Genomic DNA, 18,196 nt, shown 5'->3' on the forward strand with positions numbered 1-18,196 from the left:
TCCAGGGCTGCTCTCAATCCATTCTTTTCCCAGCCTGCTTTTGTGCTTGGGATTTCCCTGCCTCAGGGTAAGCTTGCTGTGCAACAGCACTCCAGGTTCCTCAAGGTAAAAAGTAATTTAAATAATAAAATATCCTTGACTCTCATAGAAGCCAAGTAAGAAAGAGACTACTTGATACATTGTTCCTGGGAACATGATTACAAACAGATGAGTAAGATGGAAAAGGGATGAACCTTTTCCCTGTGTTCAGTTATTTCCAGATGCAAACAAGACCTCCCTTGAAACAGACATACATTTGGAATGTGAGTTCTAGTCATTGCATATTCTAACACATTTCAAGAGGTAACCTTTTCAGTTGACTTTGTTTCCTCTGTTGCAGGAGACAGCAGAGCATGTTTCCAGGCATGTAACTCACAGCAAGAAGAATTTGACAAAGAACAGGTGAAATTCTCATCTATATTGAAACTGCCTGCAGTAGGCCAGAGATGACAAAGAAATGTTAACTGTGATTCCTTTACTCTTTCATTCCTCCATTTTCCAAAGATCATGTTCTTAACTTAACCCAAAGATTAGTATCATATTAAGTAATATTCATATACATCTAAAAGCACTTAATTTATGCTGCAAAGTAATAAGCTACATATTTTTTTTCTATAGAACCTCTGCAGGAATTCTACCAGCTTGTGTGACATTATTGGCCAACAAATAAAATTTAAATGCAAACCAGTCATGCAATGGTAATACATTCACTGAACCTTTCCAAAAAGCATTTTCAAAACAGTTTTAAAAGGACAGAATGAAAAGAGATTTACAAATCCAGTCAGTTTTAACTTATCCAAGTAAAAGAAAGGAAGAGCTTTTCAATATTTGATATACTATATAATCCTGCTGTGAGGAGAAGGAAAATCAAGTTCCTTGAAAAGCTTCTGCATTTGGAGGGTTTTTTCAAGCCACAGCTGCTTGCCTCCCACTTGTTATTTAATCAGTTCACAGATAGAAATCTGGAGAATTTACAGGAGAATCAAAACAATCACAAGTAAAGACATTTTTATTCTTTTCACAACAGATTCTTAGAGAGTTCTGATATAATACTGGTAGGGAGATGCAAACTAAAAGGCCACCTGTATTTGAGTCTCTCCATACTTTGGTACCACAGATGAGAGCACCTTTCCTGCCAGTACACAAGACATTAGGCATTCTTTGCTATGGATTTGTAAGCCAACTATGAAAAATGCCCAACCCAGGGCAGAGCTGTCACAACTGACTCTTTGGTTTAAATGTATTGACAATGCCAATTTAAAATAAGAAACAAAAAGCTTCAGATACAACTATTCAACTCAATTGACCATACCAGTTTGTTCAACCAAAGCATCCTCATTGACCTCAGTACTCTTATATTGCAAATATACCAGGTTTTGAATTAGGCAACACAGACAGAACAGTGGAGTGACAATGCAGCATTTACAGTGGCATCTGAGGCAGAAGCAGCACCTCTGAGTGTCCCATCCCAGGTTACAAACCAGTGATTTTCTGTCAGCCATTTTCTCATTGTAAATGAGTCACTTGAAATGAAGTATAGAGTCAAACAAAAATGGCACAACTGAGAGTACAACAAGACCTTAACTAACAGAATTTGATGTATAATTGGCAGCTATATATTGACCCTTACTTTGCTTCTGGAAAAAGCTGCTAAAATGTATTCTAGAGACGTGAACAGATTTTACTACAAGTATAAATAAGTCCCAAACCAATAATTTAAAATGTGCGTATACAGCAAAATTTCTGCATTTAATTACCTGGATAAGAAACATAATACCCGACCCATTTCACTCAAAACTACTTAATATCAAAATAGCAGAACAATTTTTTGGTCAACATTATTTGCACTGGAGATTTTTTTTCTTTATGATACATTCTACTGTGCACATCATATGCCTGCAACTCTTTATCAGACTACTTTTTTTCATAGGTAAACAGTGGCATTTAAAAAAAGCAGTGAATTCTCAAAACTCAGAAGTATAACAAATAAAGTAATTTGGAAAAAGCAATGCATAAATCTATTCACTTATGTGATAGCAGCATCTGTCAATTACTTGGACAAATATGGTACTGCAGAAGACATTTTCCCATAGCTCTGAAAAAGCTAACTTCTGTGGCAGCAAAGTCAAAAAACCAACTTCCTTACAGAAAAATTGTAACGAAGAAATTTGATTCCCCTGTAAAACAGCCCCTTTTTGTTTTTCAGCAAATTGGACTGAACTTGTCAGATTGTCTACCTGTATTCATTTCTATAACAAATTGTTAACACAAAATACAGCAGAGCACACTGGATAATTAATTTCCAGAGTTCACCTTTATTAAAAACAAGGTTTTTGTTGTGAGAACAAATAATCTCTCACTCGTAGCTTGAAAGCCTAAGATAGGATCATTGGATTCCAGGGTTGCTACCAGCTGCTTAGCAACCTGTCCTACTTGTCTTCCTTCCTTCCTGTTGTAGAGAACTGTGGCCAGAGGTGTTGGCTGGCGATAGATGAAAACTCGTCGCAAGCACTCGCAAAGAGCAGCGTAGGAGTAATCTGGAGCACAAGCCATGAACTTCTTGTCTTGCTTTGATGCTTGGACATAACCTAAATAACCCAAAACCAAACAGCAGGGATAAGTAACAGATGCATTTCAACTGAAGTTTAACTGGCTGATAAAAACTCAAGCTTAACTTAAAAAATAATGTGCAATTTTTAACAAAAAATATAACCCCAAACAAACAAACAATGACAACCAATCAACCAAAAACATTCAACATAGAAAAAAAAACCTAAACCACCAAAGCACTCTTATTACATAAGTCAGTACTTTCTTAATGGATGAGTTAACCAGTGGTGCTGGTTTTGCAATAATTGATAGTTGGTGAGGAGGCAAGAATAGTACCAATATACAATTCTCATATACCTCATCTTAACTGGTGTTTTGGATACACATGTACAGCAAGATACTCTTCCCACATCTGGCTCCTTTGTGCCTCACAAGGTCTTTCATTTTCTCGGCAGGATCATGAGGCCACAGACATGGTCCATATGGGCAATCTTGGCCCAATATTTGCAGCCTAAGTAGAATAAATCTATTGTCTTTACTCATCTCCCAGTGTGTAATTACATTTAAAAATTGGGATTTCTGAGCCCACCTGATCTTGAACAGACACTTAAAACTTGTTTTCTGTTTAGAACTGACTGAAGAAAAATGAGTTACTTTTTAGCACACTGTAATTTCTGTTAATATTCACTCATACACTCATTTCAGACTGATTTCCTTTCACACTTCTGTAATGAGAATTGAGATACAATCTTTGCAAAGTGATCTACCATCTTTCTGCAAGGTTATTTGCTTAATTTCCATTGAAAAAATGCATGCCAATGGTTATCACATGAGTCAAGAAGACAGGAAAAAATCTAAAGGTCACTTATTAAAACACCTTACACACACCTAGACATATAATGCATTAACTGCAGCTATTGCCCTGACAATGTCTGCGTGAGTGTTAAGGTGGTGATTATGCTTTTCAGTCTCTAACTCAAGGCCACTTATCCAAGGAACTCTCTTTTTTACTATGCAGTTCTGTGTTTACATCCTATACACGGTCTGAAAAGGCTTATTTTCCTCCCAGGGCATAAACATTTCATTTCTATGTTCTCTTATTTCTAAAATTAAGCTACCATGCTGCTATCGACAGAATTATAATTACTTTCAATTCCAATTTAAGAAAGTGAAATATCAACATAAGTCATACCAGAAGTATTCAGGTAGAAAAGTCTCAGAGGTGTGTGACACAGAAGTTAATTTCTTACCTAAAGCATTAAAAGTAGCAATGTGTTCCCACATATTCTCTGGTTGGTCAGAGTGAGGCTGCCAGAGAAGAGCATCAACATCATGCCTTAGGCAGAAGCATGGCATTTCTCTGGGATTCACAACAACTGAGAAAAGATACTGGTTGCTTCCAAGATTAATCTGAAAACAAAACAAATATAAAATATTTATTCAAAGCACAAATAGCAAATTCTGTTATGCATACTGCCAAAGTTAGATGATCAACAGTTTTATGTTTGTTACTTGACAAAATGTTTGAATACATTATGCTGCATCCCACTGATAAACAGCTCAATACACCACAGGTGCCTTACACATTTTAAAGAGATGCAATTAAGTTCATTGGAGTAATATTGAGAGAAAAATTACGTCCACTACACAAGGAAATGGGAATGTGTTTTGTGCAGACATGGTTTTCTAGGGTAGATCCTAACCTACAACCTTCTCACATTAGGAAAAGATTCTCTCTAAGTAATCACATCTGGTTTTCTGCAGGGCTAACAGGGAAGGACACACTGTCCCTCTCAGGCAAAAGCTGGCAAGAACTAAAACAAGGATTAGATAGAATACTAAAATTATGAAATATTAACATTTTGAATTTACTCGCAATCAAGTAATTACTAAGTTTCAGATCAGCACAATCTTCAATAAAAATGTTTGGAGGAGTTGTGGGTAAAAAGCTATACCAGCCCCATTTCTGAAAGAAAAGGCCCCATAATTGCTAACAAGAAACCCTAAACAACTTGAAATAAGAACTAAATCAAAGTGAAAATACTTTTCTGTATGCTGAAAAATATACTGAAATACTCATATTTCTCCATATTCTAACAAGGACCAAAACTGCAAGTTCACATACAAGAAGTTGAAATTAATATTTCCTACCCACAGATAAATGTCCTTTTACTATAATGCTTTAAACACATTAACCTTTAAATTACTTTTATCCCACCCATTTTAAGAACTTTTTACAAGAACCCAGGAGTTCAAACTTGCTCCACAATGTCTTGCTGCCTATTAGAAAGCAGCCTTCTGTGATCCCATGAACTCATGTTCCTCCTGATCTGTGAAATGTCTCAGGCATTTCTTACCCTTCAGTGTGAGGAGCAGTAGTTTAGGCTGAGTTATTTATTAATAAATAGGTATTAGGAACTTTATCCAGTCTGGTATGGAAGATCTCAAGGACAGAGGTTTTACAATTTACCAGGCAACCCAAACCATGCTACAACCACAATGTAGTTTTCGCTTTCATCCAATTTAAAAAAAAACTCCCAAAAAACCTCACAACAAGTTAATCTGTAATGTTTTCACATCATTTTGTTTCCAACTCCAGGCAACAGACCAGATCAAATCCTAGCTTACTGTTAGTCATGGTTGCTTACAACCCAAATCAAGCCCACTATTGAAGCATTTTGCCCCCAGTCTGTTATTTTCAGTGTGATTGACAAAAAAGTACCATAAAGTAATCTGTGCTCCAGCTTCTTAGTAAAAAAGGTCAGGTTTCTACCAGGCTGTCTGAAAAACTACTGTGCAAAATGCAAGCTAAGTCATCTAAAATTTTATGCCACTGAAAAAAGATCCTTTTCTTATAATTACTCTGATATAACTTTGTTTTTTAAATGGCTCACTTGTGAAAGTATATGTATTTTTTAATCAGAACAAAAGGAGCTTTGTTTTTATATTAAAATGATATCAAAGGACACATATGGATTGACAATTTGTGTTGCTACTGTGATTTGATATGGGAGAAATTTATGTGATTTCAACAGTCTATAGATTTTTGTACTGATAATAGAGGTCTAATTCCACACAAAAGAGTGCTTTGAAGTATTTCTGTAATAATTAGCAGTACTTACTATATGGGTGACTTTTAAGGTATCACCATCAAATCTGCACAAGCTTGCACCATCTTCCAGGAAAGCATCACACTCTTCTAACTCTTGAGCATTACAAGGTGGGTTTTCCTTTTCAGGGTTTGGATTCTGAAAAAAAGAATGAACTACACTGAAAATGGAAACTACTGAAAAAAAAAAAATCTTTTTTATGACACAAAAAAGACCCCAAAGAACAACTGAAGAATTATTTGCATATCCATACACACTGAAAGCTATTATTTACTCACTCAAAATAAATATAACAATTTCTGCTGTGGAGGACAGCAGAAGTGGTAGATACAATAAAATCAATTTCAGTTTCAGGAAAGGTACATAAGCCACTAATACATGGACAACAAATACCCTTTCTAAGTAGCAAAAGTATACAATTCTGAAAACATATGCATATTCAGTAAATGTACATCAGTGTAAGCTTATTTCAGCTTGTCATCAGTAATGCTATTGAAAAATTGATTGATTCATTTTATAAGCAGCTCTAAATACATGACACATTTTAGTTTTGCTAATAATAATTTTAATTTATTAAAATATATTTAAAATTAATGAAAACTTATGATTAAAAAATCATCACTTTAAGCTTAGTATGAAGTACAAAAGAAAATAAATTTGAAGTTCCAAAAAAAATCTATGGTCAAAAGATACACTACAATATCTTCCTCACAAATACTGAGGGAGAGAGAAATCAATCTGGAGTACTAAATAGAATTTATTTTAATAACACTTTTCAGCCTTATTAAAAACAAAGTAATAATCCAAACCTAATATATCAAAAGCCACATGGAGGCACACTTCATAAATTCTCATAAAATGAGATGCCATTTTCTAATTGAACCAAGTATCAAGTAAATAGCAGCTAAAAATTACATTTTACTTTAAGTAGACTTCCCGTATGACAAAAATGCCAGAAAGTTCATGAGTCATATTTATAGTTTCCTAAATTTTCCTTTTAAACATGGCATTTACACTCACAGTCTCTAGGTCAAGTACGGTATCCCTAGGAAGACAGTATAAAATAGGCTTTGCTAACCTATTGATAAACAAGAAACAGACATCTTTCAAAATCATTTAATTAACTGCTTTAAAACAAACTGGCACATCCTAAATGATGGGCACAAAGTTTCTTTTCAATGCTAAATCAAGCTTCTGTTTGTTGCATAGACACCACCATATAAGTTAAATTCAGTCCCCCTTGAAGATGGTTTTACTGTTCAAAGTGTATTCACAACTCTAGTGCCATTAGTTTGTTACAGCTTCAATTAAAAATGAATGAATAGTAAATGAACTGATGAGTTGGGTCAATGCAGTGCAAATTAGGGCATCAAGAAAAGACAACATGTACAAGAATTTTAAGTCTTTGGTTCTTGATTCTTTACCATTACTTCAGAGGTAAGATGCATCAGGCTTTCAGCTATTTCAGAGCATTGGGAAGGGTCCATAATGAATTCCCCTCTTGTATCACCAATGATTAACTCTGGCCACTGGCACCCCTCGTTTTTCTTAATCAGAGAGATTTCCAAGCTAAAATGGAAAGAGAAGATAAAGAGTAACACATGAAAACACTACATCCATTTGTCAGATTAGTCAAAAAGCTCTCAATGTAGATAAGAGCACTTCTCTTCAAACTGAATTAATAATGAAAATCACAGAAACCATTAGCATTCAAATTATAAAATACACCATACTAACAAAAATATTCTAAAGAAAAACAGACCAAGCATGTGATTTTCTAATAGCCTAAACAAAAACCTCTTACAAACCACTTATATTTTCAATGTAAGTGTAGTTTACCCTGAAGCAGACTCATTAAAATATTTCAAATATGGCAGGAAATCACTTGTAAAGCAATCTATTCAAAGACTGACAGAATTTTAATACTGAGGTTTATTTGAAACAAGCAGTAGTTCTTAGGGCTATTTAAGTGTGCCCTACCTCTATATAACATCTAGGACAAAAATATTTGTATTTTATAGGCCTCAAAAATACTTCATCAATTAATTATCTACACTGTCTCTCTAAAGTTCTGTCTCAGAAGAGGTTAAGATTTCTGTAACATGTAAAAACAAAACCCAACAACGAGAACCCAGTATGATCACTAAACTATTAGGAATAACTAATTAAGTAAACAAAAATTGAGACACAGCCCAATGCACCAACATAGTAATTCCATGTAAATACTGTGTGGGACAAACACATAGATATAAGTCAGTTTTATTATACTCACTTTTTAGATACACTTACAGGTTCTCCAGCAATGACAAGCACTGTAGTGCTCCTAACAAGAAAACCCTCTAAGTTACTAATTACTGCACCACAGCAGCAACTCTGAATCAGTTTCTAAAGCAATTGCACTGGTATTAGGAACAGCACACTTTTATAGAAGACATCTGAAGCAAGTTTTTGACTTTTAATCAATAGATTTATAGCAGTGATGCAATATGAAAATTAAGAACTGAGTGTAACTTATTACATTGAAATATGGAATTACTCTTTCTCATTAAAGTAGAAACCTGAGATTCATACAATAATGCTCACTTGAATGAGTAATAAAAAAATCAAGTTATTCAGCTGAGTTATTTTTCAGCATGATACCTAAAAGCCAACAACCCCACATTTTAATCACAGTCAAACTTTAATATAGAGTAATAGTATAATCTATACAAAAATATTAGTCCCTCTCAATTTTTTTTTGAGAATCACTGTCCTTTACAGTCAATCTTTTGGAAACTGCAAAAAGCCAAGCTTATCACAACTTAGAAGGGTAGCCTTTGTTTTAGATAAACAGCTATCAGCTGTTGAGTGGATCACCTGATGGTCTACATGTTTCTTCTTGAGTTCATTAAAGAGTGTGAGTATCTCTGAGATAACCAGACCAGCGTGGGTAAGTGAATACCTGGCTCAGCCCAGGCACAGTATGAAAATTAGACAACACAAAGAAAAACCTGACTATGTTTTAGGGAGCTCTGAATTTTTTTTTTTGCACCCTCTTCATTATTTTGTATTTTTATTTCAGAATCTAAAAAAACCCCTAAAATTTAGTTCCTAAATAGAAACAGGAACATTTGTATTTGACGTCTACAGCATGTTAAATTCACAGAGATTTATCTTCTATAACGCACATATAATTTTTAGGAAAATATAATAAAGAATTTATAAGTCAAGCCTAAAGAATTTATGTTGAATTATTATTAAAATACTTGCTTGTGGAAAGTGGAAGAGAAATTACCACAAACACTAAGGTACACTGGAACTAATAAATCCTGAAACATACAAAAGAAAAATAAAAAATTGTTGAATCAATTAAGTTTACTCTTCTTACAAATCTATGTTTAATATTTTGATACTGTGTGGGTTTTTTTTCTGGAAAATAACTGCAAAAGGAAGGGATTACTTTCACAATTAGATAAAGAAACAGTACTCAGACAGCAAAAGCCAGTGAATTGTTTTCAAGGGAAGAGACATCCTTGCAAAAAGGGACATTGGGTGTAGCATTACATGAGATCATTCCCGAAGGGCCAGAAATCCAATATGGTGTATATTTTGAAATCAGTTCCTATCAATAGAAAAACTAAAAAATATATACAATACCTTTTATCCTCTCTAATTATCCATGTGCAGCTTTCATGGTCCACAGATGAATAGAGCTTTCCTTCCACCAAAGGAGGCTGGTCTTTCAGCGTAACACATATATTATCAGGGGAAAAACGTATTTTTATGTCATCTTTTGTGATGTCTTGAGGCAGCTGAACTGTTATTGTCACATCTTCTTGAGTCTGCTGCCAGTAGTAGAGAGGGTCTACAGTTGGAAACGTGCAGGAAAATACAAACTAGATTACAAGGATTATTAGATTCCACAGCCTCCAGTGCTGAGACATTTGGCATTTAGTAAAAGAAATGTTTTTGAAAAAGTGTAAATTAACTTTTACTCTGAAAAATTTACACAAAATATATCCTGATCATAAAATGGAGAAATACCTTTTTAGCAATCAACTTCATTTGTATCCTTCCTTTCAAGAGTAATTCATATTCATATCTATACTCAAATACACTGATAGTTATACAATGGGCATTAACTGTTACTATTAAGCTTACCGTAGCATTATGAAATTGGAAGCCAAAATGTACTTAAATACATGAAACATTAATGATAAATAAATTGGTTGAAAAGACATCAGGTGTAGTATACTGACAAGCTACTGCATGCTGGAAGTACATGCCATTTAGAGATGTGAACACTTTTTTCTTACATATGTTGCTGGAAGCTATGCTGACTAGTCAACAGAAATGATTTTATAAGACTAAGTAGTCTTAATCTGCCTCAGCTAATGGAGATGAAATAAAACTACCTGCCCAGAGGTAGTAACTGACTTTTTCTACAGTGTCTAGAATCTGTCTGATTATTAAACTGCTAGAAGAAATGGCCTTTTTAGAGAAATGTTTATACAAAAGAAAGGCTATGACAGCATGAGTGGGTAACACATAGAAAATAGAAATACAGATGGATATATTTACTAAAGAGCAATCTTGTAAAAGTTACCTTTCTATTTTGAGAAAAAGTACAGTATAGGTTTCCCTTTGAAAGCTCTCAAGTTGTCACAATGCAACTCAAGATTCTACTGATCAAAGCCTCCTACCATGTGACTCTGGAAGGACTCTTGCACTCCTGGCCTTTGCCACAACTGCCCTGGTTGCAATGGATCAGTTGCAGGTGCTACAATTATACTTCCCCAGAAATTATTACTATCTGAGACATGACAGCTTTCAAAATTTTGAAAACTGACACAAATGGTATCTGTTATTAAAAGTCCATTATACCTGCAATTTTATATAACTGTGCAAATAAGACTAGAGCCTACGTTACTTTGCACTGTGGTGCTCAGTGCACTGAAGAACTCCTTTGCCTCAAGATATATATATACAGACTATTCTTAACAAAATTACATGTACAAAACCACAGTTGTCATAGTGTTTAACATTAACACATTCCAGAAATTTGATCCTTTTGTATTGTTTTCCAAGTAGATTTTCACACTATTAACAAAGATTGTGCTATTATTCTTCAGTTAGAATTTGTTCACTAACCAATGCTTCATATGCAGAAACAAAAATCAAACATAAAGTAATCCAACATAATTACATAGACATTACAGAGCCTAGTGATACTTAGGAATAAACAACTCTATTAGGTTTTTATATTCTTAGTTTTGTTTTGTTTGCAAAGAAAAAAAAAGTACGAATGCATTTTGTTGAAGTTTTTTTGAACTACTTTCCCACTGGAGAAAACAGAACCTTTTACAGGAGTCTCATTCCTTAAAAAGATTTTTCAAAATAATTATTTAAATTTTAGAAAGGCAGGAATTATGTAAAATTACATATCAAAAGGCTTTCTGATAAATAACAGTTTGGGGAGGTCAATGCCCCCCTCCCATCCAGGAAGACTGGTTTCTTAATTTGCATACTTCAGACAGATGCCTAAATTTAAGCATTAGCAATCCAACTAATACCAAAAACCTATTATATGTCTGTCTGCAAAATATCCTTTTCCTTAAGACAATGAAATTCTTTAAGTGTTTCCTATCCAAAAGAAAGCACCTAATACAGGTTTATGCACAATACAACTTCCAACAGTAAAGGCAAACAAACAAACAAAAATCAATCTGTCCATAAGATAGATATTAGTACACTTATTGCTAGAGTTTCCAAACAAATGCCAAACTAACAAGGTGTGTCCTAAGTCAAAGAAGAGAGCAGACTATCATAACCTGTCAGACTAAGTCTTACCTTTCTTTTCATTTGATACTTTTGCATCATCATTTTCTTCTAATTTGTCACTTTCACTTTGCATATATGTAAATGGTTTGTGGGAAACAATCATCAGACCATCCCCACTTGGCTCTATTGCTGCATAATGAGGGACTGATTTTCCTTGCAAAATTCTCCTTTTAGTGATTTCGTATCTATGATCACCTATAAAATAAAATTTAAAAAAGTCATCATATATTTCTAGAAGACAAATTATTATCTAAGGAACTCATTACATTTAAAAATACTATGCAATCCTACTTGTTAAATCACAGTACCATGGTTTTCCAATGAGTTACACTGGATTAATCTAAGACTTCATTTTATTCTTATGATGCCTTTGCTGATCACAGCTAGTCCAGCACAGCCTCAGTACAAATAATTTTTTTCTTGTAGAGAAGGTAAGAAGAAAGCTAACCATATCTGAATCTCATAAGGCAGCATGGTGGCTCCTCATTTCAAGCTTTTACAGCAAGTATTTCTAAAAGTTTGGTTAACGAAAGAAAACCAAATTTGAAAGGGTACACTTCTGTTACAGTCCTCTGAAGTACTGATATGAAGAGATATGAATGAGATAAAGATATGAAAAGACCTTACCACTGCCCCCATTCTGATTTATTTTCATGTTTCCATTTTTTTCCTTTGGTAACACAATAGTGACGAGTATGAGCCTTTTGTCTGCCAAACAGGGCAGAGATCTCACATTTATCCATATCAAGAGAAATAAACATGTTTTAAGGCTTTGCTCTGATGAAGCACAGATTTTGGAAATTTAAGAAATGGCTTGTTGATTAACTAACTACTTTTACTAAAATCTGAAAAAAACTGCATCCACAGACAGTTTCAAAGAAAGGCAAGCAACAAAAATTGATTACTGATGAAAGAGATTGTAAAGTATTTTAATTCCTCAAAACCGCTTTTATCTTTGAGACTGGTTCATACATCAGTCTGATTTGTGAGATGTTTGTTTAAATGAAATCAAATTTATTTCTCTCTTCACAATTAAAGATTGCTTTAAATTTTGTTAAATCTCTCCTGACAGTAATTTCAAAAATTTTTTGTTCTCTGGAAATGCTGAAGAGCTGGCAAGATTTTTTGAAAAAGTTTTAAATCTACTTTTAAGGATGCCAAGAATATTTGTCATAAATTATAAAACATACAATGTAAAAAAGGACTTTTTATTAAAGTGTACAGTATTAAAAAATACAACAAAAGTCTGTGCTGACTTCTGAGTAACAGTTTTCAGCTCTAGACTGGCAGCGTTACTGATTTAGTTTTTCTTCTAAGTTATAAGCAGTATTGTTCACAGGTTTCTTTCTCTCGTTGAGCTGGTAATAAACGCATAAGGCAGTTGGTCTCATGTGGCTTTCTGAAATATATTTCCATCATCCAAGGTTTCAACAGCAGAAAATGTAACTAAAGCCACAGAGGGCAACACAGCTGGTGAAAGGGCTGGAAAGAATGTCCTGTCAAGACTAGGTGAGGACTTCAGGCTTGTCTAGTTTGAGGAAAATGAGGCTGAGGGGCAACCTCATTGCTGTCTGCAGTCTTCCTAGGGAGGGGAAGTGGAGATGGAAATGCTGAGCTCTTCTTGGTATCCAGAATGGGACAAATGGGAATGGTTCAAAGCTGCACTAGATGAGGTTCAGACTGGACACTAGGAAGCATTTATTTCCTGAGAGGGTGGTTAAACACTGCAGCAGGCTTCCCAGAGAACTATTCTATTCAATGCTATCCTATCCATATTAGGTAGGTAGGAGATGGAAGAGCATTTGGCTAGTAACATCACTATATGCCTCAACTGCTTTAGTCCAACTAGTTAAAGCTCTTGTTTCTATCAGTGTCAAAATTTTATTTCTTGTAACATAATGAGCAAGACCATATCACAGTCATCCAAGAATGTCTGTTAATTTAATCCACGCATCTTTAAATAAGACAGTGACACATGGGGTCTTGTATCCTTTATGAAAATCATGATATTTAATGTCATACATTTAGGGTCGTATTGAATATATAAAGTCTGATTTGTCAAACTTTATTAGGATAAAATATTAATTAGTAGGTATTAATATACTAACTAATATGTTTTCAATGTGTTGGTCCAAAATTAATGGAATAACTTCATACTCTTAATCCAGGAAAACCTTTTACACTATACGTCTTACATTTATGTCGTACTACTTCCAATCCCACTACATCATTAATTGAAAGCTAAAAAACAACAACACATAACCAAACACCCATATCCACCTGTAAAATATTTTAAAAAATACAACAGACATTAGGTAGAAATAGTTCCATATAACCTCGATTTTACAAAACCCAGCTAAACAGAAATTGCATTTTGTAACATTCAAGTAAAGTGCTATCTTGTTTTCTAATTATCATATTTCTAATATGACACAAGTGCAAAACTTTACTTCTTCCTGTTTTCCAAATGTCTCTCAAAATTTAGCTCTATAACCAATAACTTGATTTCAAAATATAAAAAAAAATTATCTATGTAAAATCTAAGCTGAGGAAAAGAAATATCAGAACCTGTGGAAAGGTAACTTCTAAGACAAAGAATAAAAACGTTATTTTTATTTAACATTACTCATCAGTAATATAAATATAAAACACTTACCCTCTTTTCTTTCTGCAATTGTAAGCCATTCCAAGGTAACGTGAAATCCGCTTCCTTTTGTGTCCAGTTCATCTTTTTCTACCCTAAGCACCAGCACAGCTAGTGAGTGTGCATCAGATTTTACAAATGAAACACTGTGTGCTAAAATAAATGGACTTCCTAGTTCTTCATTAAACACAATCTAGAAGAAAAAAATGTAATAAAAAAGTCAAGTCAGACAGTTAAAGCTGGAAGCCTTGCTCTTTTACAGAAAGCAGTGAAGAGTTTCAGTGAATGTCAAATTAGTAACAGTTTGTCGCCTAAAAATCTCTCTGACAATATGAATCCACAAATGTCACACATTTCTGGTTCCTCCTTCTGTGGCTATCAAGCTACTGTACTGAAAGGTTTTTAAATATTATTGTTTATACTGAACAATCATTATAAGAGCCCATTAAACAAAGCACAAAGATCCCCAAACCTCTCTGCATTGTGCCTGGTTAGCACTGCAATAAATAGAGGTACAGCAACTGATGAGAACAAGAGGGTCCATAAACACTGCCTATCAACTGGCCAAAGTCTCACACTCAAGATGAAAATGTAGGCATTTCCCCAAGGCCCCCACTAGTTCTCTATTCTGAAAATCCTCGGAGACCTGTACATAGGCAAACAAGAAGACAAAGGTCCACAGCATCACTGCCAGTGTTCAATCATCAAACATGCCATTATTTGGCTTTGCAAAGAGATCCCATTTTCCTCCTCTATGAACTAAGAAACAAAAAGTTATAATGAAATGAAGGAGATAATATTCATGTTTAGGAGAAGCTAGGGTTAGAAGTTCTTGAATTTTTATTTATGTACATGGATTGGAAAAGTCCACCCAATATTTGAATGTGACTAGGTAGGCAGAATGCCTAACTATTACTGTCATATTGAAAGGCTAACGAGCACCACTGTGAATATAAAATATCATTAATTATGAACTTAAAGCTATAAATTTCATTAATTTATGATTTTTTTTATATTATGTGAAAATTATTCAATTAATTTCACATAGGACTCTGTATCTAATAGTGTGAGAGATTTGATACCTATTGCTGGAAGTCTTAATTCTAAAAACCATGTATTCCAAATTTTTTCAAGAAGTACTCATTCAGCAAAAAACTGAAGAAGATAAAAACAAAATTAATCCAAACAACAAGAAAAAGAAACATTATTTGCTAGAAGATTAACATATGAAAATGAAAGGATAAATTACAAAGAATTCAAGCTGCAGCGGTTGAATGAGTTCAGCTGTTGTTACTGAAACCTGATAGTTTGAGGATTTATAGTGTTGTGATATTAACACAACTCTAAACCACTGCATGCTCTACATACTCAGTAAGTCAATTTAAATGATGACAGAACCTCAGATATAAATCTCATATTTTCGTTACACTGACAACTTCAATGTAACTTATTTATGTGTCAGCATTCTCACACAGAACAGAATAAAAACCAGATGGTATTAATTACCAAGCATCTAAAACCAGGATGATCAATTTCCTTCACTGAACTCTCAGAAGATGTAGAGAAAGGAGCTAATCCATCATGCTGAAATCTTCCACTTCAGTATATACGCCTACATTTCTGCCAATACTAAAACACCTGTGGTTTCTTAGGAAACTACCCTCTAACCAAGAAAATAGACACAAAATGTGGGCACTTTTTTACCAGATTCATCTTCCATAAACAAAGAGGAACTAACCTGAGAACATGAGACTCACAGCTTGAGGTAGAAATGTAACAATTATATTTGTTGTGTCCAAGCAGGATAACAAATCCCATTATTAATGCAGTTAGGTCACTTTGATAGGGGTATATGTACAACTCCTAAATACATTATTGCAGGACATACCTCCCACTTTTCAGATGCACTGCTTCCACGCTTGCCTGATTTAATTAAATACAGTCTTCCTGTACCATCAGAAAGAGCAACCCATGTGGAGGATGAGAAATGCATTGAGGCACAAAGGCGATTATCACATGCAGTCAAGTCTGTAGGTAGCCTGAAAACTTCTCTTGGTTTTTGTAGAGCAGTGTCCTATAAACAAACAGTCATTAACTAAGACTTTATGAAGTACTTATTAGTTTCAGTAAATATTACAGGCAAATTAAGAATAATAAATCTCTAATAAATAATAAATGCACCAGTTTGGTGTATCATTGAGCATATTTGGAAAAAAAAGTGGGTAGCAAGCTTAATTCCCACAATTGTGGAAAAGGTGGTGGAAATTCATCAAACTGGTTTCTATGAATGTTTTCTGATATTTCAGCAGTTTTCCCTGCAATTTTAAGCAGTAATTATATTTTGCATTAGAAAAGGCTTCTAATTTCCCCTAACATTCTTATATAATAACCACTTACCTCAAATAATTCTAGTCCCAGGAAAAATGAGGAGACTTAAAAAGAAATGAAAGACACAGAATTGTATTCAAACTAGTGCATAAAACTCACCTGTAAATTTAAAAGGATTTTAGCTTAATCTGATGCACAACTGGCAAATATAATTTCTCAGCTTTCCTAGAGTGGTCACTTTATTCACTAATTTAAGAAAAGTAACACCTATAATTAGCCAGCAAAGAAAAGCTGTGCTAATTCATACCACATTTTCAAATAACTTTCTATCACATTGTTATTATACTATGGAATTAAATCCAGTTGACGGCCAGTCACTAGTGGTGCTCCCCAGGTCTCAGTATTGGGGCCAGTCTTGTCTAATATTTTAATCAATCATCTGGATGAAAGATTTGAGGGTACCCTCAGTCAGTTTGCAAAAGACACCAAGCTGAGCAGGAATGTTGATCTGGAGAGGGTAGGCAGGCTCTGCAGAGGGATCTGGACAGGCTGGACTAATGGGCCAAGGCCAAAGGTATGTGTTCAATATGGAAAAGTGCTGGGCCCTGCCCTTGGGTCACAACCCCAGGCAGTGCTGCAGGCTTGGAGCAGAGTGGCTGGAAAGCTGCCCAGTGAAAAAGGATCAGGAGTGCTGGTCAACAGTAGCTGAACAGGAGCCAGTGTGTGCCCAGGTGGCCAAGGCCAGTGGCATCCTGGCCTGTGTGAGAAATAGCTGGGCAGCAGGATTAGAGAAGTGGCTGTCCCCCAGTACTGGGCACTGGTGAGGCTGCACCTCAGGTCCTGGGTTCAGCTTTGCACCCCCACTATACGAAACACACTGAAGGGCTGAAGTGTGTCCAGAGAAGGGCAGTGGAGCTGGGGAAGGGTCTGGAGCACAAGTCCTGTGAGGAGCAGGGCAGCTGAGGGAGTTGGGGTTGTTCTACCAGGAGAAAAGGAGGCTCATGGGGAACCTTATGGTCCTGTACAACCACCTGAAAGGAGGCTGTAGCCAGGTGAAGGTTGGTCTCTTCTAATAACAAGTGACACAACAAGAGAAAGTGGCCTCAAGCTGCTCCAGGAGAGGCTTAGATGATATTAGGAAAAATTTCCTCACCAAAGGAAACCAGCCTGGAACAGGCTGCCCAGGATAGCTGGTGCAATCACTATCCATGGATATATTTCAAAGATGTATAGATATTATATATATATATCTATATATATATCTATACATCTTAAGGCACTTACAGACACAGTTTAGTGATAGACCTAGCAGTGCTGGGTGATTGGTGGGACTCAATGATCCTAAAAGGCTTTTTCAACCTAAACAATTCTATGATTCTACTTCATGTCAGGTTAAGTTTATTTAGAATCCTGTTGCAGTGCCATGCTGCAATCATTTTTAAACTGAACTACAGACAGCTTTTGAGCAGGAATAAACAAAGACACTATGGTGAACAAATTGCACAGATAATAAAATTCTTCAGTGAACAATCAAAGATGTATAGATTTTTTTAAAATTATGCATACCACTACATTTTACAAAAAAAAAAATCCATTATTTCCTACTCTGTTAACTTTAAACAAATCAGCTTGATTCAATATCAGCGCAAAACAGACGTTAGATTAACAATTTCATCATTATTTCTAGTAATTGTTCCCATAAATT

The 18,196-nt window shown here is 34.9% G+C and overlaps 1 protein-coding gene across 1 annotated transcript in view; it reads right to left on the reverse strand.

Moving 5' to 3' along the window:
• Positions 1–442: 442 nt before the first annotated feature.
• NUDCD1 (NudC domain containing 1) overlaps positions 443–18,196 on the reverse strand; it is a 35,575-nt gene continuing 17,821 nt past the window's right edge. Inside the window, exons 3-10 of the mRNA XM_015618997.3 lie at positions 16,052–16,237; positions 14,176–14,356; positions 11,529–11,714; positions 9,336–9,543; positions 7,124–7,268; positions 5,712–5,837; positions 3,840–3,999; positions 443–2,627 (exon numbers count right to left, since the gene is read on the reverse strand). Coding sequence (XP_015474483.1) covers positions 2,335–2,627; positions 3,840–3,999; positions 5,712–5,837; positions 7,124–7,268; positions 9,336–9,543; positions 11,529–11,714; positions 14,176–14,356; positions 16,052–16,237 — 1,485 coding nt within the window. The 3' untranslated portion in view covers positions 443–2,334. The remainder of the gene's footprint in view (positions 2,628–3,839; positions 4,000–5,711; positions 5,838–7,123; positions 7,269–9,335; positions 9,544–11,528; positions 11,715–14,175; positions 14,357–16,051; positions 16,238–18,196) is intronic.

Source organism: Parus major, chromosome 2 (assembly GCF_001522545.3).
Source record: "Parus major isolate Abel chromosome 2, Parus_major1.1, whole genome shotgun sequence".
In the NCBI taxonomy this organism is placed as follows: domain Eukaryota; kingdom Metazoa; phylum Chordata; class Aves; order Passeriformes; family Paridae; genus Parus; species Parus major.